The 25,443-nt window shown below is 31.6% G+C and overlaps 1 protein-coding gene and 2 long non-coding RNA genes across 3 annotated transcripts; all 3 read left to right on the top strand.

Moving 5' to 3' along the window:
* Positions 1-783: 783 nt before the first annotated feature.
* LOC111702913 (uncharacterized) lies at positions 784-2,985 on the top strand. The gene is made up of 3 exons (XR_002765523.1): positions 784-851; positions 1,118-1,150; positions 2,889-2,985. It is a non-coding gene; the product is annotated as an uncharacterized LOC111702913 (long non-coding RNA).
* Positions 2,986-3,691: 706 nt separating this feature from the next.
* Positions 3,692-15,592, top strand: LOC111702916 (serine--pyruvate aminotransferase, mitochondrial). The gene is made up of 13 exons (XM_023474724.1): positions 3,692-3,767; positions 8,071-8,149; positions 8,582-8,690; positions 9,493-9,549; positions 10,208-10,263; positions 10,709-10,824; positions 10,919-11,029; positions 11,572-11,650; positions 11,797-11,902; positions 12,902-13,001; positions 14,562-14,611; positions 14,825-14,870; positions 15,392-15,592. Exons 2-13 carry the CDS (start codon positions 8,074-8,076, stop codon positions 15,494-15,496), a joined length of 1,011 nt encoding a protein of 336 aa, XP_023330492.1. The 5' UTR covers positions 3,692-3,767; positions 8,071-8,073; the 3' UTR covers positions 15,497-15,592.
* A 1,015-nt stretch (positions 15,593-16,607) lies between these two features.
* On the top strand, positions 16,608-21,542 carry LOC111702915 (uncharacterized). Its single transcript, XR_002765524.1, has 7 exons — positions 16,608-16,719; positions 16,920-17,013; positions 17,240-17,349; positions 20,052-20,150; positions 20,229-20,312; positions 21,203-21,260; positions 21,484-21,542. It is a non-coding gene; the product is annotated as an uncharacterized LOC111702915 (long non-coding RNA).
* Positions 21,543-25,443: the final 3,901 nt, after the last annotated feature.

Below are 25,443 nucleotides of genomic sequence, written 5' to 3'. Positions count from 1 at the left end.
TAATAAGTAATTTCTATCTCTATATATTCATACAAATGTTTTAACAATACTTAACCACAATTGAAAAAAAATCGTTTTCAGAATTATAAACATTGATAACTCTAATTCATACTTGATCAGACAACACAACGCTATTAAGAGTACCGTTAGGAAAAAACGATTTTTTCACAATATGTATCAACCTACAGAAGTTATGTGACTTATGCATCTAGGGAACCACTGCATGAACGCCTGCTGCAGGTATCTAAGGTATTAATGTGCTCAACATATATGGTTAACGCAAAATATCCGTCTGAATTGATTGATTATTTCAAAATATACATGACACTAGAAAAATTGTGAATTTTCCTGTTACGATTTTGCGAATTTTCTTATTTCCATGAGTCTGATTTTTATGAAATTTTAGGATTAGATAAAAATTACACATTAACATATATCTTATTTTCTTTACTTTAGATTTTAAGAAGAAAAAAGGTTTGCAGATTTTTTATGTATCATGTAAAAATCAAATATTTTTAACAATATTTCAAAATATTGCAGAAATTTCATGCATAATAAATTCATGAAAAAATTTTTTTTGATAAAAACTACGCTGATCACACTTTTTTTACTAATCCTGTATAAGTAGAACCAAAAACACATTTTATATCTAGAGGTTTAACTAGCTCAATTAATCAATATTCCACATTGTATCAATTAGTTTATTTGATTAAAATGTTTATTTTAATAACTAGAAAGTTTTTTGAGACTCACTGTATAATTTCGCAGCTGATTTAGTTCAAACTTGATTTGAACTAAACTTGTTTATTAGCAGTTGAGGTTCGATTTGAGCCCACACACACATATGTTAGGTTATATTTTTTAACATTAACTCTATAAATATTAGGGGTCTCTCAATCTATGTAACTCCTTTGGGGCATCCCACGCCCCCAGGCGTTAGATAAAAAAAGGCCTTTTATTAAAGGTTTTTTCATTGACGTACCGAAATTCATCCTACCCATTTAAAAAACTTGCAAAACAGTTCTTATAATTTCTTTTTTTAGAATAAATGGAAACAATTGATAATTTTTTATACTTTCACTAGAAAATGGTCATCATAAATTTCTTTTTTTTATAGGTAAACTGGGCAGTTTTTCAATCCGTAAATTAGGTAATTGTTTCTTACGCGAATGAGAACATAACTAGCTTAACCCTCTTTTTATAAATATTTTTTATCCGTTTAACATCATTCCAAATAGTTTCTGCAAAAAAAACATTTAACGGGTTGGATACTAACAAATGTAAAAAAATGCATCATTTTCAGAATTATACTCATTCACAGCGAGAGTTTTTAATATAATTTACAATACAACTATTGTATATTGAACAATATTATTGTAACAAAAGTCTAAACCGATCACTCACAGTATTTTATAAAGTATGTTGTTATTTGTCACGGGAGCCTATACAATTTACAGTCTATACAGGGGGGAAGGCTTTTGGGGCTAAGACCCTCCCTGGAAATTGTAAAGCAATGTTTTCCAAGGGATACAGCCCCGTTGGCACAACGGCTGAGAAAAAAGTAAAAGAAAATGTTGTAAAGTATACGCTATCAAAAGATTTTAAACCTAAACGATTCAATTTTCTCAAATAAAATAACTTTAAACTCTCAACAAAAAATTATTCTCTGTCATAACTCAAAATTTCTAATCCCTTTATCTTTGCAACCTGATGATTTTAACCTTATATGTTTCAAACTTCGTTTTTTGATCTCAGAGAAATATATTCGAAATATCTAACACTTTATTGGTTTGCAATGATTTTGTGGCAAATACTCAATTTCTTTGTATTTATCTTGTGTATACTGTATAAGTGCTTAAACATATCACAAAAAAATAATTCTAATTTTTGTAAAAACTACAAATTTTACAAAATATCGAAATATTCTCCGATATCTGCTGAAAGCTATAAGTTTTAATGGTTTTCTTTTCTGAGAGTGAAATCTGATCAAGTATAAACTTTGTTTGTTTCAAAATTCGCATGTAATTGTAAACAAACCATTTACTTCATTCACGCAATTATCGTTTAGAAAAGTAGTAGTTCTGCTTATAATATCTATATATAAATTTGGCTTGACTGTCTGGGTGTTTGTATCCAATAAACGTCAAAACGGCCCGATCGGGCCCAAATTTTTTGTGGGACATCACATGACCACAGGGAAGGTTTATGAATGATCAAAATTTCAAATATTTGTCTCCATCAAAATTCGATCTTCATTAAATTTTTGAAAATTTTGAAAATCCACGAAATTTTTTGTGAAAATCCGCGAATTATTTTTGTTTTGTTTTACGATGTACACAAAGAGAACATGTTTACAATTGATTTAGAAGATGGGCGCGAAGCGCCCTATAAGGCTAGTATTATCTAAAAACATGAAACAAGAAAATCAAATCAAGTTTAACCGGTGTAAACTTTCATTCACAGCAAAATCATGTTTGCAATAGAGGTGTTATTTTTTCAAATATTGACTATTTGTATTTTATCTTTGCCGGTCGAAACCACCTATATGATCTTAATGTTCGAATTGATTCTCTGAACAAAATTACTTTACATTTCTTCCGTTTTTCAAAAGGCAATGAGGCATTTAAGATTATTGTTATCATTTAAAAAAAAATCTATACTTTTAATTCAAAGGTTTTTTTAACTTTAATTTATGACGGTCTGTGGCATTTAATTTTATTCCACCTCTTTTACCACCATATTTATCGGGGTTAACAGAATATAAATACATATCTAATTAATCTTCTGACTAATAATATAATATCTATTATCTCTAATAAATCTTTATTCTTCTCACTGTGCCGGTGTCTTTCTGTCTGAAGAAATGACGTTTAAAATATGATTTTTAGTCTCGGCCTGTGGCGTTTCCTTTGACTACATGTTGATAAGCACCTACCAGTTTCTACCTGAAGTTTAAAGCACAAACACCTTCTTACACTTGTAGATACGGTAGATACGTGGAGAGAACCATATATTCAAACACAAATACCACTCATATTTTAGATATAAAACATACCTCAGAATATTCACTGGTATATAAACAGATCGATTCTATGACAGAAACTGTTCATAAAATAAAATACATCTTTTGAACAATTCAGATATTTTATAATTCGTTAGTGAATATTGATTTATCTAAAATATTCACATGTTGATAATTCATCTGTCTTAACTGTTTATGTCTTTCACATCGACTCACATATTCGACTGCCATATATACTGTATATCTGACCTTCCGTCGAACCTTGTTCTGTATTATTTGACATTATCGGATAAGGAATATTTATGAAAAGTATATCTATATTTGACATTATCGGATAAGGAATATTTATGAAAAGTATATCTATATTTTGGGGGAGGGGGGCTCAATGGGTCCTTGTTTTGTTGATGAGTTTAATCTTGATCGAGTTGTTTTTTAAGATTTAAAAAATACTATTAAGATCAGAATTTTTAAAATTTAGTTTTTTAAAATTTTGGTAGGTTTCTTCAAATTGGTTGTTTAATTGCAATGATTGCTTGCTAGGTGGTAAGATCATGAGTAACCAAGTGAAAGAAGAAGTACACAAACGTTCTAACCAATCTTTATTGAAAACAAAATATTTAAAGTAAAATTCCATTTTAAAATCTTTTTTTTCAATTCTTTTTAATAAACTGTTTTTACAACACTGTTAATCTTGCAGGCACAAGCACTACCTACCATCGGACACTTGCATCCTGAATTCACTAAGGTTAGACAATTAAAATGAACAGAAATAACCAGCGATAACCAGAAAACAATGGAATAGAAAGACGACATTATTGCAATATTTAAGAGTTTTGATGTTTTTACAAAGAAGATATGTTTACTAGTAACTAAGCAACGCACAATTTAAGTGAAAGGGGTCTATTTACACTGTACAATTGCTATGTCTAATAATCATTAAACTAGTTTAAGCCCTAACTTGAGTTTAAAAGTCGTCTTTGTATTTCAGAGTTTTCTGATTTTAACTGAACTACATTATTACATTGGGAAAGCAGAACTATGAAAGACAGACGATATTTAAGTAATATGATGTGAATTTGATGTTTTAAAGAAAATAATTGTAGCAGTAAATTGAAAATCCACTTATTAAATGAAATTAGTCCGTTTACCCTGAATTGTTGTGTTTCATGTTTATTGGAATATATTACACCCTAATTTGAGTCTAACGGTCGTCTTCCTATTCCACACTTTGTGGTTGTGGGGATCCCACTTCACACTTACTTATTTATTGTTAAAGGTGAGATGTACAATCTGTATAATGTTTTATATATATATAATTATCTATGAATATCTAAGAAATTTAAACTTACAATTAAAACTGTAGAAGTGATAGTATGCTGCACCAGGAGTAGCATCTAACTAAAGTAGAATCAAAACCATTAGACATAAAAAATGTCGAAAAAATCCCCTAATTTAGAAGATCATTCAACAACTAACAATGTCCACGTATTTTATTATGCGAACCTGTTCAAAACTAAAATTATGGAATCTTGTATTAATTAAGTTGCCATTGATAAGTTGATAACACCAAATATAACCAGTATAGTCAAATATCATATGATTAAATAATACCCAAGGTCCATTTTATCTATAAAATTACTTCTACCGCTCTGTCAGAAGTGAGATTTGGAAAAGGGGGGATTGAAAAACTCGAAATTATACAAAGTCCCAAAACTTGTTATCAAACCATATCATATCTGACTTCCTCACGATAATGAATTTGAACTTTATTTGTTCGTTCTTCTAATCTATAATTCTTCCAGTGAGAGAGCAGCATCTTAGATTTTCATTTTCAAAATAGGAAAATTGTGTTAAAAGAATTTTCCATTGTTGATTTAATGTGCTTTAGAAATACATCTTATTGTTTAATTTTACTGAGAAAAATTTGTCAACGTGCTAAGGGTAAAAATCTAGATGTTCAGTCTTTGCCACAAACTCTGATTGTCTAACTACTATATCTTTGCAACCTTCACAGACCTTATATATAAATTCTATTAGTTAAAAAAATCAATTGTTAACACCATCAGGTTGCAATGATATAGGAAATAGAACATTTTAGTTTTTGCTAAATTAATTTTTAATTTCTTTATACCATACAATAAATGGGTGTTCGTACAGGACATTTTCGAACTTCATTGCAATATTTCCAACCATATAACTGCCACCTGCAGTCACTGCAGATTGCAAAATCAACAGAATCACAGAAGAAACACTATTTTTGAACCACATTAGGGCCTAATGTTCTGAAGTTCCCAAAACTTGAAAAGAGCGGAAATATATGGCCTGAAAGTTAGAAGAACTCATTTCATATTTCCGACGTTCCCAATTTTTGTTTGTTTATAGTCATTAATCAACAATATGGTGGTTAATTAGACAAGTTGATAGGTTTGTTCAGATTCATAAATGGAACTGACAAACAATTTATATTCATGGTGCCATGGACAAATCTTTAATAAAAAAGGAGAAGGAAAAATAAATAATTCAAATTCACAATGAAATATTGAAGGGAGTGCCCGTTAGGAAGGTTAGTGGAGCTGCAAATGCATTAATTGAATGGAATTAAGTCTTTGTCACAAACTCCGATTTTCTTATCCCTTTATCTTTTCAATCTAGTGTCGTAAACCTTAGATATTTCCAAGTATCATTTCTGTAGATCAAATGATCTAAATTTGAAATACCTAAGGTTCAACCCATCAGGTTGCAAAGATATAGGGATTAGAAAATTTTAGTTTGTGGCAAAAACTTAATTCCTTTAGCTGAAAATCAAAGTTCATGTTTCTTCCGGTAAGTGAATTTGCCTGTAGTTAAGTTTGCGATCATACTGAGTAATTATAAACCATAATGACTTGTTTTTTTGCATCATAATAATTCTGATTTGTATTAAATCTATAAAACATGCGTCTTCAGCTGAACTGCCATCATTGCCAGGCAATCCTTTATCCGTGTTGAACAATGCATTTTTAGAGGCATTCAGTTGCTTAATTCTATTTGAAATCATACGCGTTTTGAAGTCTTTAATTAAACAATCTTCAAACTTACGGATTTGTTTGTTTGATACTTTTCTTTCAAAGTGTATAGGCCGGGAAAAAAGTATTTAAGAAAAAAGGCTAAAATATTATGTTTAAAAGACAAATTGGGATCGAAAGTCACAGCTTTCTGGAATATTGAAAGAACGGTTAAATCCACGTGATTGAATGTACAAGGGTGAGTGTATGGAGATCTGGAAGATAATGTGCAAAATAAAAGTAAGGCTAAGACATAAAAATTAGAATATTTACAAATGTTAGACTATAAAATAGGTTTGCGATAATTCGTTGATACTAAAGTTTACCAAACTGCCTGAGATGACGGTTTAAAACCTGTAATTTTTCGTTGAGACAAACCAAACTTTCTCATAAAAGAAGAAAACCGTATAGAAATTATACAACTCTGAAGTACACCAGATTCAGGCATATTTCTATATTTTGTTTGTTTTCAGAATATTTTGGTCAATATTTAGAACTCGTTAAATTGCAACAAAGGACAAAGGCAGTGAAGCAAATAAATTTCCAGATGATCTACTTGATGATATTAAGGCCCAGTTGCAGCATTAAAAAATATTCCGAATGAAGACCTCAAATTTGTCAAAACCTTAAACTTGCAGATGGAAAACATTGATTTAGCAGAAAAGTCATCCTGGTGTGGAAAACTCCAGCTATCATTTCACTTTTCAGATGTTACAGAATAAAGTCTGTTCCCAAGTCATTATTGTCAAGCTATGATGGCAATCAATCTAGGCGTCCCTCATAATTCGAAGGATCAGGACAATTTTTGAGGCTGGAAAACTGTGGTCTCACAAGAACTAGTTAATTTAGTGGTAAAAGGCATGAAGAATCATCAGCTGGGCAGCCTGCTCAGCAGCTACATGTTATAATTGCCACAACCCGACTCTCAATGCTTGTTTAGACTCAACCAGGTGTAGTGGCTCAGTAGGAGAGGTTGTCTGTTATAACAGCAAATCCTCTGTCCTTTACTTCGTTACAATTACTCCTTCTCTTCATTTTAACGTTAGTTCGCCATGTTTTCAATTTCAATTATTTTTAACACAGTTTCAATAATTGACATTTAAGGTATATATATAACAACACAGCAAAAGTATAACAAAAAAGTTTCCTTTTCTGAGCAAAATTTTTTTTGGGGCGCTTTATCTAGATGTTGACATGCCAAAAGTCAGGATTTTTAAAACTTCTTATTATTTCTTTTAATGATTAAGTCTCTTTCATTATTTAGCCAAATTAACTCTGTTTTCGTCAGATATAAGAGAAATATATAATTATCAAGATGAAACGACAAACTAGTAGATTTGGTCTATTGGAATAAATTTCTATAGAACAGCGGCATCTGAGTGAAATGGTGAAAAGGGCAGAAGTTTACCGAAGCTGAAAAGTTTTTGAATTGTAGTATATAAATAGTTTTTACATTGAGCTCACATGTAAAAACTATTAATGGCATATTAAAGTTCAAGTACATTGAGCTCCTATGTAAAAACTATTTATGGCATATTAAAGTTCAAGTACATTGAGCTCCTATGTAAAAACTATTAATGGCATATTAAAGTTCGAGAAAATCAATTTAAATGGTTAAATATGCATGTGATAAAGAAAAGATGGAACGTTCATTCTATAACAATTTTATTTACCTTTCTATGTTGAAATACAAGTGTTTTCTTGTCTCCTAGTTTTATTCGAACTAACGTATGCAGAAAAAACAACTACATTTTTTATGAGGGTTATAAAAAATTCAACAAACCCCGCCGGATTCTTATTTGTTTCGTACGACATTAGTAAATTAGGACAGGTATTTAAAAAAGGAAAAATGATCAAAGTTGAATTTTTTACTATGAAAAGCTTATAAATCGTGCAACCTTTTCTTGGATAAAAATTTTATTCTTAGATAGTAATTAAAGATCAAAGACGACCTTTCACATTGGTGGGACACACTAGCTTACTGAATTAATATTTTTGTTTTAGATAATGGATGACATAAAAAGTGGAGTACAGTATCTTTTTCAAACTGAAAATCCAATGACGTTTGCCTTGTCTGCAACAGGTTTGTTTGTTTACAAAACTTGGCAGAACATGCAGTAACCATATATATATGAGCCCTAACCAACTTATCGTAGGGCTCTACATCATTAAAATTATTAAACATTTTACCAGTATCAAGTACACGGGCTTTGGGTCATAATAATACTATTTAGTTTTTCCTTATGTAATTTAGCCAACACATTTCTTGAATCCAAGTTTGCGTCCTACACTTAAAGTCTTTGAGCGAAAAGGTTAATAAATATTTAAGAATTGGTTGATTCCCCCTATCATTTTAGTCTAGTTCCTTTAATATTTATAGATCATTAATTTCACAGACAGACTTGACAAATTTTACTAATTCTTTTTTTAGGATTTATTGTGAAGTAGGGCATAAATAGTTAAAACTAAAATTTCTTTAGCATTTGCTTGTCTTACAAAATTAATTTATGTGCAGGGCATGCTGCAATGGAGTGTGTTATGACGAATATGTTAGAACCTGGACAAGTCGTCTTAATTGCCAATAACGGGATCTGGGGAATTCGTAGCCAAGATATGGCAAAAAGGTAATACAGTTAAGAAGTAAATAGTGTTAAAAAAACACTTCACACTTTTTTCTCTCGGAGGCTTAGATTTTACGGCCCAATCACAATGAAATTAATTTCACAATGTCTCTAGGGTGCTAAGACTACGCGAGAAAAAATTTATTGGATTTGTTTGACCCTGCTTTGAATAAATACTCTTTTTCTCTTGGGCATGAAATTGATTATGATATATTTGTACATAGGGTTGTTAATCGCTTTTAAAAACGATCGTTAAACGATCAAGTTTTTTGTTCCGTTTAAAAAACATTTTTTATTGACAATATTATTAACGATCGTTAACGAAGAGTTGTCGTTAACGATCCTTAACAAAACGACGAAATTTGATTAATATGGTCGTTTTTGAAAAACGATCTTTTTTGAAAAAAACTTACATGCAACTTTATTGAATGTCGTCTTACATGAAGTTAAACAGTTGTGGGGGAGCTAAAACTTCTTGATATTTTCTTAAAAACTACTCAATGATATTTACAGATGCCTTTCAGGTCGGTTTCCTCTCTTCGTTAACAATCATTAACGAAGGGTCGTCTATAACGATCGTTCACGAATGGTCGTTGTTAACGATCATTAACAATGGGTCATCTTCAACGATCGTTAACGAAACGACGAGTTTTATAAAAAACGATCGTTTTGAAAAACGATCGTTTTTAACAACGAAAGTTTCGTTTTAGATTTTTTGGCGTCTTTTTCATAACGAAACGATCGTTTTTCAAAAAAAAATGAAAACTTTAACATCCCTATTTGTACATGACAATATATTGTACAGGCAAGGTGCTGTTGTACACGAGTTAAACACTCCAACAGGATCTAACTTTACCCTCAGGTTAGTATTTTTTTCTCTTCGTACTAGACAATTCATTCAGAATTAGACAATTTCACGGTTTTATTTAATCTCTGGTAATTTTGAAAGCAAAAAAATGGAAGACCACATCTTGGACACAGACCACATCTTGGACACAGACCACATCTTGGACATGGCGGAAATAAAGAGCTATTTTGCGATCATTGTTGATCAAGGGCGCCATTACAAACTCCTAAAATACAAACTCCTTGAATTCAAACTCCCGAAAGACATACTCTTGACAGGACAAACTACTGACATGACAAATTCCTGAAACTTCTTAACTACCAATTTCTAGTTTCTCTCGTTAGGAGTTTTCTTGTCAGGAGTTTGTCTTTTAGGAGTTTGAACTTCAGGAGTTTGAATTTCAGGAGTTTGAATTTCTGGAGTTTGAATTTCGGGAGTTTGATTTTTAGAAATTTGAATTTAAGAAGTTTGAATTTCGGGAGTTTGAATTTCAGGAGTTTGTCATGGCCCTTACTATGTAGTCTTGTAGAATGATGTACATATATTTTTTTACTCTGTATATAGTTCTGTATTAGATGTACATATATTGTTTACTCTTGTTGTCATTTATTTTAAAGATGTAATTTTTCTTCTTTTTAATATTGATGTCATTTAATCCTACATTTTGTTAAAGTGAGCTAGAAGAGGGAGTTAAGAAGTATAAGCCTAATCTACTCTTTGTTACTCACGGTAATCTTTTAAACTAAACTAGGATTTCAGAACGCGTCGCAACCCTCTTGTTTAGCCTTTATTGTTGCAGTTAAGGCGTCCTTTTCTCACAGTTCATCCAGGGGGGATGTTTTAACCAGTTTTACACAGTGGTAGACATCAAATGTTATGCTTAAACACTTTCAAAAGTTTATTTGAAAAAAATATTAAAAAGTGTCAATGATGTCTAAAATCAGAAAGCTAAACTTTTTTAGCGTTTTTCTCTTTATAAAACCTTTTAAGATATGATCTCCTATAACCGTGTTGTTAGTTTATTGAAGAAAAACTAACGAACAAGCCAAGTATATATTTAAATTATCTGTGTCAAAAAAACAGTATTTTATTAAAAACACAGTAATTAATCATTTAAAAAAAATAATTTTAATTCAACGTAATATTTTCAAGCTAATCCTCAAGTTTGTGTCAGGTGAGAGTAGTACTGGTGTTGTTCAACCCCTGGAAGGGGTGGGAGCAATGTGCCACGCCAACAATTGCCTCTTTGCTGTTGACACAGTTGCAAGCCTAGGGGGTGTTCCTTTAGAGGTAAAGGAAGGATTATTTGTTGCATTTATATCAAATAAAGAATTCATAACATGAATTAAGAAAAACCTAATAGCTTTTATCTTATATAATGTAGGCTGATAAACTTGAGATAGATGTTATCTATACTGGAAGCCAGAAGGTTCTAGGTGTTCCCCCGGGTACTGCACCAATTTCCTTTAGTTCCAGAGCTGTAGAACATTTTCAGGTATAATTATTACTACATTTTAAGAATAGTAATAATAGTAGGAATCCTCATCTTGATAATCTGCTGTCTCGTATACCATATCTTGTCACAGACGCTGATTGTCTAATCCATTTATCTTTGCAACCTAATTTCGTAGATCTTAGATATTTCAAACTATTCTGTTAGATCAAATAATCTAAGTTTGAAATATCAATGTTTTACAGAATCAGGTTGCAAAGATTTATGTATTAAAAAATTTGAGTTTGTTGGAAAGATTTTTTTTCTTTAGAACCTGAACTCACATTTTGATACTTCATATAAATATTCTACTTTTACTGTCATAATACACATAAAACATATTCATAATACACATAAAACATATTCATAATACACATAAAACATATTCATAATACACATAAAACATATTCACAATACACATAAAACATATTCATAATACACATAAAACATATTCATAATACACAAAGTTCAAACATTTTCGAATTTAGACCTGGAAACCATTTCCAGGTACTTCCCAGTATGAAGTTAAATAATTTTCTTTTTAGAACCGGAAAACCGCTCCACGATCTTTCTACCTGGATCTGGGTTGGCTGGGAGAATACTGGAATTGCTGGCCTGGAAAAGGTTGGAATTTAAATCATTTCCAACTCAAAGTAATTAATATTTAAACGTAGAATTTCACACAAACACACGCATATTTGACCGTTGCTTTAAATTTCTATTTATAAGTTTTAGAATGAACTAATCTTTTCTCTTTGCTTTTTGTTCAGGTCGTGTTTACCATCATACAGGACCGGTCAACTCAATGTACGCTCTCAGAGAAGGGTTAGCCATCCTAGCAGAGGAGGGGCTAGAGAACTGTTGGAGACGGCATAGGTAGAGTTAACTTTTTATTTATTTCCATTTTTCATTGATCCGTTCCAGCAGGGGCGGATACTGGAATTTATTAGGGGTGAGCAAAACTTTGGATACGCATAGCTCAACATTTGTTTTCTTGCTCACCCCTAGAGTGAGCATATAATCTTGATCCTGACCTCAAATTGCAAAGGTTTTAAATTATTGTTATGCTATTTTCACCCAAAAAGTTTAACAGTTTTCTGAATCACTTCTCCTATTTTTTAGCTTTAGGACTTTGTTTAAATAGTTTACGCTGACTTAAGTGCGAAATTCAACCTAAATATAAAATTACTAAACACTCTTGAGAAAGCTATATAGAATTTATTTTAAAATTTGGAATTTAGAATTTTCATCTTTTTATCCCTATTTTCCCTAGCTCATCTTTAAAGCTACAGCCGCAGGGGTGATCAATTTAGCTTCAGGTTTGAGCAATTTTCCACGGGTGAGCACTGAGCGGCCGTTCCATGGATCATGCATCACCCCTGTATCCGCTCCTGAGTTCCAGAGATAAAAACACAACATTTTGTATTTTCATTTAAAATGAATAAAATTAAATTTAAGACCTTCTTTAAATCTAAATTAAAGTACTTTTCATTTCCGATCATTTTTCCAGTGATAGAACTCTTTGATAGTGGTAGAAATACTATTAAACATGTTGTCATGCAATAAAAAGATGCAATAAGGCGTTTCATAAAGATATATACAGGATGTCCCATAATAAAGCTCTTAATGTACTTCGGTTCTCATCAAAACTCGATTTTTAGATTTTTCATTTTCGAAATCTACGTTACATTTGCCATTTAGGCTTGCTTAAAAATTGAGATCGATATAATTATATAAAAAGTAAAAAAAAACTTTTTTTAACTACATAATTTTTATAATTTAAAAAAAAATTTAGATGGTTGACAAATTATAAATTGACTTGTCGACTTATAAAGAGGTATTGGCTGATTAAATAACAAATAATTTTATCTACAGGGTGTGCGCTGATCTTCTCCACGAAGGATTAGAAAAGCTTGGACTAGAACTTTTTGTATCCAACCCAGCAGCCAGACTTCCAACTGTAAATACTATCAAGGTATGTATTGGTTCATAAAACCGTAGTTTGCAAACCTTGCTAAATAAAATAATGTTCTTGTATCACCTTTCATACAAGAAGACCGCGATTTGTTTAAGATAAAAATGATAAGACGAAACCTCAACTAAATCACAATTTATTCTTTTAAAATACAACAAAAAATAATCCTAAAGGAATGGCTCAGTTTCATTTGCCATAATATTTTTGCCATAAATATTTTTGCCATAATTACATTGGCCATAATACATTTGCCATAAGTAACACTTGCCATAAATTACACTTGCCATAAGTTACACTTGCCATAATGGTTACACTTGCCATAATTACACCTGCTATAATTACACCTGCCATAATTAAAGTTAAATTTGGTTAGAATTAACAAACACAAATATGTATATACTTTTTTTTTAATTACAAATAAAATACAAAATACAAATCTAACTCTGAGACAGTTCGAATTCTAGCTGAGCACATTTTGACCGAACATTTCCAACATTTCACTTCTGTAGACGAGGCATTGGCTACATAGGTGTAGTTGTTGCTGTCTCGAGAACCATTGGTTTACCCTTACTTGTGGTCTCAAAGGTCACCAAAGGGTCCTCCATTGTGAGAAAATATGGAGCTGAACTTGTGTCAACTGTTCTGTTTTAAAACAATGAGAAAAGTAAAGTTGAGAATTTTCATGGGACAATTTCCCGCATTTACAATAAAAAAGACAGATTCATATCTTTTTAGAAATTAGAAAATTTTGACAAAAGTAATTATAGCAATTTTGTAATTATGGCAAGTGTAACCATTATAGCAAGTGTAACTTATGGCAAGTGTGACTTATGGCAAGTGTAACTTATGGCAAGTGTTACTTATGGCAAAAGTATTATGTCAAGTGTAATTATGGCAAAAATATTATGGCAAATGAATTGAGTGTTTGCCACACTGATGGTTTTAAACCGTTGATATTTCAAACTTAGACTTTATGATCTAACAGGATTCATAGTTTGAAATATCTACGGTTTCCGAAATTGATTTGCAAAGATATAGGGATTACAAAATTAGAGTTTGTGGCAAAGACTCAATGCCCTTCTTTATAATTTAGTACATTTAACACTAGTGCCCATCTTTAACTTTTAATTGTTGCTCTGTTATCGTTTTTTTTCCGTGGATTATGAAAAATCTACATTTTTAAGGCAATATTTTTTCAATTCTTACATCCATAAACCTTCCCTGGGATCATGTGAGGTCCCGGGAAAAAAATGGGTCCGATCGGTTAAGCCGTTTTTACAAACAAATAAGCAAAGTATATACATAATTCAACATATTTACAAGAAATAAAATGTCTTAACAACAATATTTCAACAAAAAAAATATTTCCACTTATTTTAACAGCTTCTGATTGTTTACATGTATTGTATATTTGTCGCATGTGAATAAAAGCTGGTTAGTAATTAAAGCTTAGATAAAAATGATCATCAGTGTATTAAAATAAACGAAGACTACTGTTAAAATATTTTTTCATGTGTAATAATGAGATTAATATCGAGTAAAGTACCTTTCCACTTTTAGGTTCCAGAAGGCGTAGATTGGATGGCGGTATCAAGCTATTGCATGAAAAAGTAAATTATTCCATTTTATAAAATTACCCTTTGTAAATATTAAATATTTGATTAATATTATATTAGTATATTATCTATTATTAAATGGGAAAATAAGAAAATCATAATGAAATTCTATCAGTTCGATCAAACTTAAGTTATACATATGTATATATTAAATTTTCATGTGTATTTACTTTTATTTTGTCTTGTTTGACACATTTAATAATCTAGGCATCTCGTGGAAATATCCGGAGGTCTGGGGCCTACTGCTGGAAAAGTTAGTATTAGAAAACAATATAAATGTCGTCATCATCCGAATTTCATTTTACATTTTCATGCGAGGCTTTATAAACTTTGCTTTTTTAGTTTTTACACAAAAATTCGCATATCATTGCCGACCTGAAATTTATACTGAACTATTTTTAATCAATACAAATCTCTACGTAGATCTTTAGCTTTGTTTACAACATAAAGACATTCAAAATAATAGTACTACAAAATTTTGTCTGGAAAAAATGTCGAGTGTCGACATGTACAATCTGCGAAAATGTAAAATTTAAAGGTTTACTTTTAGATTTAATAATTAAGTAACTAAGTAACTAAGTAACTAAGTAACTAAGTCCCTACAAAATATGCAATTAAAAGTTTATCTGAGAAAATATTTTTGAGTTTAAACTTTTTGGAATAAATCTTTTGTTTTAAACAATCGTCTTACTTTGCGCATACGCCCTCCCATCACACAGATTATAATACCTTATATCTTACACTCATAATTATCATGCACTAATCACTATCTAGGTGTGGAGGATTGGTGTAATGGGAAACAACGCGAACATCAAGACCATCAACAAGGTCTTGGACACCCTCAAGGAGGCTCTGGAGTCTGTTGGATACAAGAAATAAAATTGGATTATCTAATCAATAAATTGATCATTTAGTTCATCATTGTAACCTTTTTATTAACTTTTGTTAATTTAAATAAAGATCAGTTTTCTCCGAGTTCACAGTTCACGCCTACATGATCTACATGATTACTCATGGACACAGATATATTATTAGTTGGATGGGTTAATGTACTATTAATTCTATAACCACCATGGTTTGAAAGTGAGTACGGATAGTTGGACAGGCAAAATCACGTCGACAAATTGGGCTATTTTTCAATTTTTACTGCAAAATTATTATTAGGCCATGAGTACGAATTCAATGAATTTGAGCCGCGTCTCAAATCTGCCAAAAACCGGTTTCGATTGAGCGCCGGCTAAAATCTTGAAACATCGAATCCAATTTTAGGTTTAAATTATTGGTTTTACCCCGTATTACCCTGTAACTTTTACAATTTCTTTAGTTCCTTCTTTTATATTAACTTCTTGAAGTATTTTAATTTAGAATAAGTAAATATGTATTAAAAAAGTCGTTCTGCTGATATTGATTGTTTTGTATGCCTTTTTTAAAATGTATGAAGGAGGACAACAGCAAATATCTCTATTACATAAGAAATTAGTTCCAGAACTGTTTTATGTCCGATTTCTATTACTGAGTATACGAAATGGGCCAAATCGCGTTTTGAAACTATAAATATCCTAGCTGTATTAATAAAAAGGTGTTACACTGTAATAAAAATTACCAATTTTTGCTTTAAATAGTTCTTTCGAAAAAGGGGGTTCTCAGGAATTTGTCTATAGGGAGGAAGGTTTCAGCTCTCTATCTCTGTCTCTCTCTCTCTTTGTTCGAGGGGGGAGGGGAGGTCAGTTCTCTTTCTTTCTCTTTTTGTCTCTCTCTATCTCTTTGTCTATCTGTTTGTTGTCTTTCTTTCTCTCTGTCTTTTTACTCTCTATCTATCTGTGTTTCTCTCTCAGTCTCTCACGAATTGGAATAAAATCATTGCACTCACTCCATCCATATCGATCAATCTATCTATCCACCTTCAATCTATGAAACCTACTATCCTACCTGCCTACCTTGCCTTATACCTACATTATACCTGCCTACCTGCCTTATACCTGCATACCTACCTCCCTGCCTGGACCGTGTAATCCCGCCCAACCCAACCTATTTCTAGCTGTTTACTAGGTTTACCAGGCTGGTATCGCGTAGTAAAGGGGAATCCACTGGTTTATATACAGGTAGATCATTGTTAATGTTTAGGAATAATTCAATTGTGTCTCTTGGTGAATGTCTCTCTTTCCGTTAGAAGTTTAAATCTTCATAGAACTTCTTAAATTTTTTTGTCATAGATATTACTTAGATTTTAGAAGTTCTTGATCGCAATCTTTTCATTAAAACAGGAGCATTTGAAAATGTTCTAATTTTCACTTGATTTCAGGGATGATATGGGTAATCAGCTAAGCACCTGGAATTTAACAATCCAATCAGCTGTAGACGGGCCTAACTTCAACTATAATTCAGAATATAATCAGGTTTCTATGGTTCTAATCATAAATAATCAAAATATATTAATTTATAGCAGAATTCAGATCAAAAGAATACAATTATGGTTTAGAATTCATAAATTAATGATTATTTGTTCAAACCATGAAAAATTAAAGTTAAACAATGTATTGCAAAATTATTGAAAAATAAACCAAAACAAAGAATTTACAGAACCTTTTTTTAACTTCTTATTCTTTGACATTTTTTCTTTAGGAGCCTTATATCTTTGCCGACTACCGAAACTTCTATATTGGTATTGGCGCAACAGCCCTAGCAGCTCTACTTCTTATTCTCTTCAATATTGTACTCGGCTGCAAATACAAGTAAATTTTTTACATTTTGAATATTCTTTTTGGTCACTACTCACTTTATCCTGAAGTTGACGCGTCAATGATATAAGCAAATAGTAACAGTGCATCATATTTAACAAATATGTTAAAGGTTGCCTTTGATCCCTTTGTAACATGAAAGTTAAAAGACAACTTGAATATAGTTTTTGATCTCTGAAGTTTTCCATTAACCTAATTTTGCACGCATAATTCTTTGAACAATAATCAGAAAAAAGTAACCAAATTTCGGAAATGCCCGGACTAGAGGAATTTTATTATTTTTTAAATAATTAAATTGCTAAATTGTGTGGACAAAGGATTGACGCTAATAAATTTAACGATCAAAGACGACACCCAATCCTTCTCTAAACTGTCATTTTTTGTAGTAAATATGTGAAATATTTCTCAATATAATCATGTAAGACGCGGCAGGGCGTTCTTTACAATTTCTTGATAATTCACGTAACGTTAAAATTTCTGTGACCCTACCAAACTAAAACATTGAGATTTGAATGAGAAGTAACAAAAATAAAAATGTCACACTTTTCGCCCGGGGAAACATAGTTAAGCACCCCCCCTAGAATTTTTTTACCCCCCTCTAGAAAATATCATGATGTATATCGAATTATTGGTTTTAGTTGGTTTGATTTGTATTTTACACTCATTTCTGGCATTTACAAACTCCATCAAATAAAGGCAATTCGTTTCCTACCTTTCAGCTTTCACCTTGTTTTGTATCCTTCATTATATTCATTCATTTTACATTAACTACAAAGATCTGTAAAAAAGCTGAATTTATTTTAAGCAACATAAAAAATAGTTTTACTCTAAGAGGAAAAAGATGTAACTTTTTTAAATCTTTAGAAAAGCTACTCTGCAAAACCTTGAAAAAATATTGTCTTTGCTTATATTCTAATTTATAATTTCCAAAATTTTCTTGTCGTCAATGTACTAGGTATTATTTTCACTATATCAAAAGTAAAATGTCTTACTTTTTAAAATTCAATTCTTAATAATCTTGATCTTTTAACATTTTATCCCCCCCCCCGGAAGAGCTTTATACTTAATTTGACATAAAGTGCAAGTACGCTGCTGTATTAAAAAACTCCCTTTTGGGTAACATTTATCTATGTTACTTTGTTAAAGTTGATTGAGTAAGATTATCTGCGCGAAGCGTCAAACATTTTTTTACATTTTTCCTTTTAATGGTAATCATGGACATGGAGTTACTAAACGGGGACGTTTCTGATCCTTNGGGGGTAAGTAACCTTAATAACCCCCCTTACTTACGCCACTGGAACTCCTCTTATTGAAGTAGAGAGGGGTGGCTGCCCTTAGGGTTTTAGAGTTGATCTTAGGATTTATTCTGAAAAAAAATTGGCAATAAGATAGCTTCTAAAGATGCTGAGATGTATTAGACCAGCTCAAATGAAACTGTTATGAATCTAGCTAAAAAAAAAGGTTTCTTTTCATTTACCAACAATGTTTAATGTAAAAGCTAAAACAAATGTCGTCAGTTTGGCCAAAAAAAACTATATGATCGCCAAAGACTACTCGGACTGAAATTTTCTATTTTTTTCCCTGCAAATATCTGAACAAAGGTAAAATTTGAAGGGGCGTAGCAGAGCCCTTTTTTCAATTTTCGGTTTCAAAGTACCCTTTTAAAAGGATTTTTCATATTTATTTGGGATGAATTTTTACGTTTTATCCCTGAACCATGGGGGCTACTCAAAAATCCTGGGAGCACTCCAAACCCCTGAAAGCATATCCAAAACCCTGAGAGCAGCCACCGCTCCCTCATAGATGAGTAAATGAGAAAAACAAAAGCTACGAGGTAACATAGGTGAAAAGTATCCCTCGGATTAATCGTTTCAACGTTAGAGGTTGTTATTTCCCAAGTGTTTTTGATTTTAAAAATAACTGTGGTTAGCCACTAGGCCTGGGCAGGTTGGGTTAGAACTGTGGTTAGCCACTAGGCCTGGGCAGGTTGGCTTAGAACTGTGGTTAGCCACTAGGCCTGGGCAGGTTGGGTTAGAACTGTGGTTAGCCACTAGGCCTGGGCAGGTTGGGTTAGAACTGTGGTTAGCTACTAGGCCTGGGCTTGTTGGGTTAGAACTGTGGTTAGCCACTAGGCCTGGGCAGGTTGTGTTAGAACTGTAGTTAGCCAATAGGCCTGGGCAGGTTGGGTTAGAACTGTGGTTAGCTAATAGGCCTGGGCAGGTTGGGTTAGAACTGTGGTTAGCCAATATGCCTGGGCAGGTTGGGTTAGAACTGTGGTTAGCTACTAGGCCTGGGCAGGTTGGGTAAGAACTTTGGTTAGCCACTAGGCCTGGGCAGGTTGGCTTAGAACTGTGGTTAGCTACTAGGCCTGGGCAGGTTGTGTTAGATCTGTGGTTAGCCACTAGGCCTGGGCAGATTGGGTTAGGCTGTAGGCATGAAAAATGAATGAAAATCACATGAAAAGTAAAAATTCCGCCAGAACTTTTGGCCAGGAAGATAAATCGATATTTCCATGTCTAAGGATATTACATCATTACATGAAAGTTTTTTTGCTATGTTATCAGGGGCTGACACATTGAATAATGACATTTTTAGATATCAATTCCTTTGTAAAATTACCCAAAAACGGCATAAGAAGTAAACATTAAGCCCAGCTTTTTCAATTGCAACTTTCTAAACTTTCTTGTAATGTGCAGGAAGTACTGGTACAGCAGGTATAGCGGAAATCGGTTTTTACTTCCGGTCTTTGTACTTCCACCTAAAGATCAGACCCCACTAGATATCTAAACAGCCAGGTAAACAACTAAAAACCCAAAGTTTTGTTAAGGATAATAAATCATAGTCTTTATCAATTTTGAAGATTTAATCTCTAGTATGTTTGTTATGTGGCCTTGGATAGGCCTAATATCCTCTTTGACGGTCATATCAGCGGTCTTCGTTATCAAGCTTGCAAAAAGGTTGGTTCTTTTAATTTAGAGACTGTATGTTAAGAAACTGATTAGTCATTCATTTTCGATCTAGTTAAATATTTTCAACTTAATGATGTAAACATTTCAAACGTTGCTTATATACATGGAAGTCTAGTATAATTCAAATATCTACGACAGCAAGTTGCAAAAATGTAATTATTAGATAATAAAAGTTTGAGGTAAGTAATCAGTTCCTTTGTTTGTATTATATAGGGGGGCCCGTAAATACTCGGAGTGGAAAGAGGTTCTGATTTTAAATAGTCTATAGTAAGCACAAACAAATTTCGCATTAACTAACTATTTACTTTACAACTACATTCGATCAAAATTTCTGAATTGTCGTCTTTTTACGATCCATGCGTCTGTCTCACGTTTATGGAATCTATATATAAACTTGGCTCGTCTGTCTGGGTGGGTGTCTGTTTGTATCCTATAAACGTCAAACCAGCTGAACCGATCGGGCCCAAATTTTTTGTGGGACATCACGTGACCACAGGGAAGGTTTATGAATGATAAAAATTTAAAAAAATGTGTCTGAAAGGTTTTTAATTTTGTAAAAAAATTGAATTCTTGAAAAAAATTTTTCTTCTTTGTTTTTAAATGTAAACAAAAAGAACATGTTCACAATTTAAATAGAAGATGGGCGCGAAGCGCCCTAAAAGCCATAGAAAGAAGGGCGCGAAGCGCCTTGAATGTCTAGTAGAGTAAATTGTGCTTGATTGGACATGATTTACAAATTACAAGACGAGAAAGAAAGAAAATTAATTATTTTTTTACGGGACATGACTCATATATGACTCTAACACTCTCGTAAAAAGTATTAGTCCCGATACAATGAGTGGAGAGTAAAAACCTAAAAATGTTTAAAACATATTTAGATGTGGAGTGAGGATGACGACATTACCTGACAGAACTGTAAGTTCCTACTTAGACCAGGTAAATAGTAAATAAACTTTTGTATCTTCTAAAAAAGCCTATTTTACGATGCATTTTTTGAGTTTCAAACAAACATAGTATAGAAGAAACATTTAGTATGAACAGTTTAATCAATTGTTTATTTTTCGGATTTCAAAAAAATAACCTTTATTTTATTTCTCCTGTTTTCTTGTTAACCCTGTTTGTTTGGTAAATATACTATAATATGATGATAAAATGCTAGGAGGACAATTTTGTCGTGATGGAAGATGGAACTGTGGACTATAACCTGCAGACTATGGACCAGTATACACCGGACGAATACCATCGGGAACAGGACTATCCTGGTATGACCGATTATCCCCCGCATGAGTCTCAATACATCTCAAGAGACGAGTACTCTTCCCAGGCGGACTATGGGCCTACTGAACTTCACCCTCCACCAGCAAGTTCATCTGGGAGGGAGTACGCATTATAAACTGGATGCATTACGTGCATAGAGAATAGAATATATATTAGAGGGGAATTTACTAGAAAAAAGTGTAAAACGGCCATTTTGTTGTATTGTTTCCATACTGCAGGTGTACTTCACATATTTATGCTATATAACCTTTTGGGCCCTGGAATATCATTTTATAGAAAACCTAAAATTAATGTTAAAAGAAAACCAAATTATGAAATAGGCTGGTTTCATAATTGACCAATGATCATTTCACATAGACTCTATGCCTTCCACTTTACAAACGATGATTTTCCGTTATAACTATAAATCAAATGATGTTTTTATTCACCTAATTCATTATAAATTTCATTTAACAGTTTAAAAAATTCGAAATTGAAATGAATAGTCTAGGGAACATTCTGTATTCATGTACTTTACTGCATATAATTTGTGAACATTTACATGATTTGTACACTTTGAACTCGCTTTCAGGCTGAAAGGGACTGAAAAATTCATACCGAGACATTCTTTAAATTCCTCTCTAATATATATTCTATTTTCTATGATTGCGTGCATTATTCAGTGCTGTTTTTTTAACGCACCATTCATCGAAATAAATTAATACAGTACTGGATATGAAATACAGTACTGTACACTTAATATTCGGATGTAATAGTGTACATACTGTATTTCATTATACACTACTGTACTCGTATTATGGTACAGTACACTGCTAGTACAACAAAACCTTTGAAGAAACAAAAACATATTCTTTTTATAAGGGGGGGGGGGGCAACTTTTTTATATTTTGTACATAGTATTTTAAGATTAAGTTAATGCTCTTTAAATAGAATACAGTTTTTATGGCAAATACACATCCTACAACCTGAAAAAAAAATATTTTTTAAAATCTCTTGAATGCAGTTTTTTGTAAAACAATTTATGTTAACCTAGTTTAATAATACTGTTTTTAATAATAGATAAAGATTTAAATAATAAATATTTTAAGATAAAAATACGTTTTAACAACTATTACTTTTTGAAATAAATTATGAATTCTGAAGAACAATAGATAATTTTTTGTATCTATAAAATTGACAAGTGTATCAAACATTTAAGCAATATTTTTGTTATTTGATAAATAGAAATGTGGATAGAGTTTTCAATGTTTCTGTCCGTTTAGAAGATGCAAAAACGGTAGACCTCATTTTGTAGTTTATTTATGTATTTCTGAAGAAATAAATGTAAAGATTTAGTTTTGGCAACTGATCTTGAATTCTTAAAAAAATGCCATTTTGTCGTTTCTGAAATGAAAAATAAAGAACTTCTCCATTATTGTCATAAACTGAACCAAAGAGTTAAAAGAGTATTTTAAAACCTGGTTTTCTCATGAACGTCTTTATATTAAAGAATTTAAGTTTAAAATTTTAATTCACTATACCCTTCTTTTAAAAAATTTAACCAAATATTTTTTTAAATGTCAGCATTTTTAGTTTAAAAAAGATCACTTTTTTGATAGAAATATCACGTATTTTTCAGAAAATAGTTTATGGCATTTTTTTAAAACTGATGATATAATTTAAAGAAAGAACATCATTTTAGAAAGTATTTGATGATATTTTTAGACTAATGTGTGGTGTGACCCCTTCATTTAAAGTTAAGAACTTGACATAAGATTTTTTATTGAATTTTTATTTAGAACGTCATTATCTTTTTTTAATTAAAATTTTTCTTGTAAGGAATTTCTCATTATTTCTGTAGAAAATTGTATTTTTATCTTTTAACGGTGAATTGGTTTCTCAGACTCTTTTTTACAAAGAAAACTTATAATTTGTCAGGAAATTTCGTAGAAAATCATTTTTATTTTGTAAGTTTAAAAATTTGTTAGAATAATTTTATGTAATCGAATTTTTTTCTTGATGACCTTGTTTAAAATGTTTGATTTTTTCATTACTTCACTGAAAAATCGTTTTTTTATCTTTTGAGAACTATTATACGACGATTTGGTTGGCGATTTTATAAAAAAAAATTAAAACTTTCTCTTGTAAGTTTTATAATTTGTAAGAATGATTATAAGTAAAATATTTGACAATATTTTTGATCGAATATTTTTTAAGAACATCATTATCATCAGAAGAAAACTTTTTTGAATAAATATTATTTTCATGAGATAAACTTCTATTTTGTCTTTTGAGAACTATTTTACGGCGATTTGATAAAAAATGGTAAACATCTCAAAATTTGATCCTGTATTGACTTTCCTGACAAGTTTTCTTTGAACGAGGTGTGATCAATAAGTTTTGCTAATCTTTGTTGTGATGTAAGGAGAATTCTTCTGAAAGTAATTACCTAATGGTTCGTCACAGCAAGAAAACTTGATCCACCAAAGTCTTTTTTGACCTTTTTAGAGGGATCAAAAGAAAAAAAAGAGATTGAGTATTGATTGCATTAAAGACTTTGAAGGAATTTTCTGGTTTTGATTTACATTTAAGATCTACGTAAGCATGTAAGGTTGTCAAAGAAAGGATTTAAAGCAGATAAAATGATTCTTAAGAACTATTTTTTCAATCAAAAGATATTCCAGGGCCCAAAAGGTTATAGAGCACAAATATGGAAACAGTACAACGAAATGGCCGTTTTACACTTTTTTCGAGTTAATTCCAATCTAAACTAATAAATGTATTCTCTTTCGTCGCATCCCCATCCCCACCTGTCCAGCTAAAACTACCCCCTTGGCTTCTTTACTTTTTCGCCTTCAGTTCCTGGCTGATCCTTCCTACAATTGACTGCCAGTGATGCAATAAGGGGAAGTGCCCCCGATTTTGTCCATCTCTCCCCTCGCTTTATTCGATCATGATCATGATTATGGACCATCTTTTATCAAATTTTACCAATCTATAGAAAATGACAAAATTTGACTTTGGCCCTTCGTGCATCATGTCTAATAGAACTTCGAACTATTTCTCTTTTTTAACTTAAAGAAAGTCAGTCTTTTAAAATCTATCCTCTCACTAAAAAACTATAAATGATGTTACTTTTAAAGATAAACTTAGGCTTACAATAAAAATGAGAACCTAAGAACTTCATACTAATAATAAAAATATCAGGGAATAATGAGGATTATAACAGACTATTAGGACTTTTGGAGCCTATATGAGTAGAACATGGGTAAGCCATTTACAAGCAAACAAGGGCAGATAAACTACAAAAAATAAGGTGTGTAGAGTATGGGGGATAGGAGTTGCGTATATTTAGCTGTGAAAATAAATCTCGGTGTGAGGAATGTAAGGCAGTGAATGCAAGGATTGTGTTAGGAAAAAAATCTTTTAGTGACAGTATTTTTCCTTATTTCATAATCCTTAGGGGATGGGGGAATATCCTCAAAGGCATAACCCCCCCCCCCTCATTGAAGGCGTACGGAAATCATATTGCCCCCCAGATTGTAACTTTCCTTGCATTACAACCTTTTTCGGCCCCAGCTTTACCTTGTCCCAACAAGTGTATCATCTTACTTTTCTCATTGTAAGGTTTCCAAACATTTCTAATAGATATTTATTTTTCAAATTTTATCAAATTTAAGTATTTTTCCTTGATTTAACTAAATAAAAATCACAATTACAAAAGAACATAACATAAAGGTAACATTAATTCTAAGTTTATACAAACTTATTTTTATCACAACAAAAGAGAAAGACAATTGTTTAGTTTCTTTAAAAATTGTTGTTTGCAGACATTCCTATTTTTAGGTAATACATCTTTCTG

Source organism: Eurytemora carolleeae, unplaced genomic scaffold (assembly GCF_000591075.1).
Source record: "Eurytemora carolleeae unplaced genomic scaffold, Eaff_2.0 scaffold526, whole genome shotgun sequence".
Taxonomy (NCBI): Eukaryota; Metazoa; Arthropoda; class Copepoda; order Calanoida; family Temoridae; genus Eurytemora; species Eurytemora carolleeae.
The sequence above is the reverse complement of the archived record's forward strand: the minus strand, read 5'-3'. Positions and strand labels throughout refer to the sequence as shown.

What these genes read in the sequence shown, in the direction of transcription:
- LOC111702916 (XM_023474724.1), top strand. Translation starts at nt 8,074, where the DNA reads ATGGATGACATAAAAAGTGGAGTACAGTATCTTTTTCAAACTGAAAAT. An exon ending in TAGGGGGTGTTCCTTTAGAG is followed by an intron (nt 10,825 to 10,918) that starts GTAAAGGAAGGA and finishes TATATAATGTAG; the next exon opens with GCTGATAAACTTGAGATAGA. An exon ending in CAACTGTAAATACTATCAAG is followed by an intron (nt 13,002 to 14,561) that starts GTATGTATTGGT and finishes TTCCACTTTTAG; the next exon opens with GTTCCAGAAGGCGTAGATTG.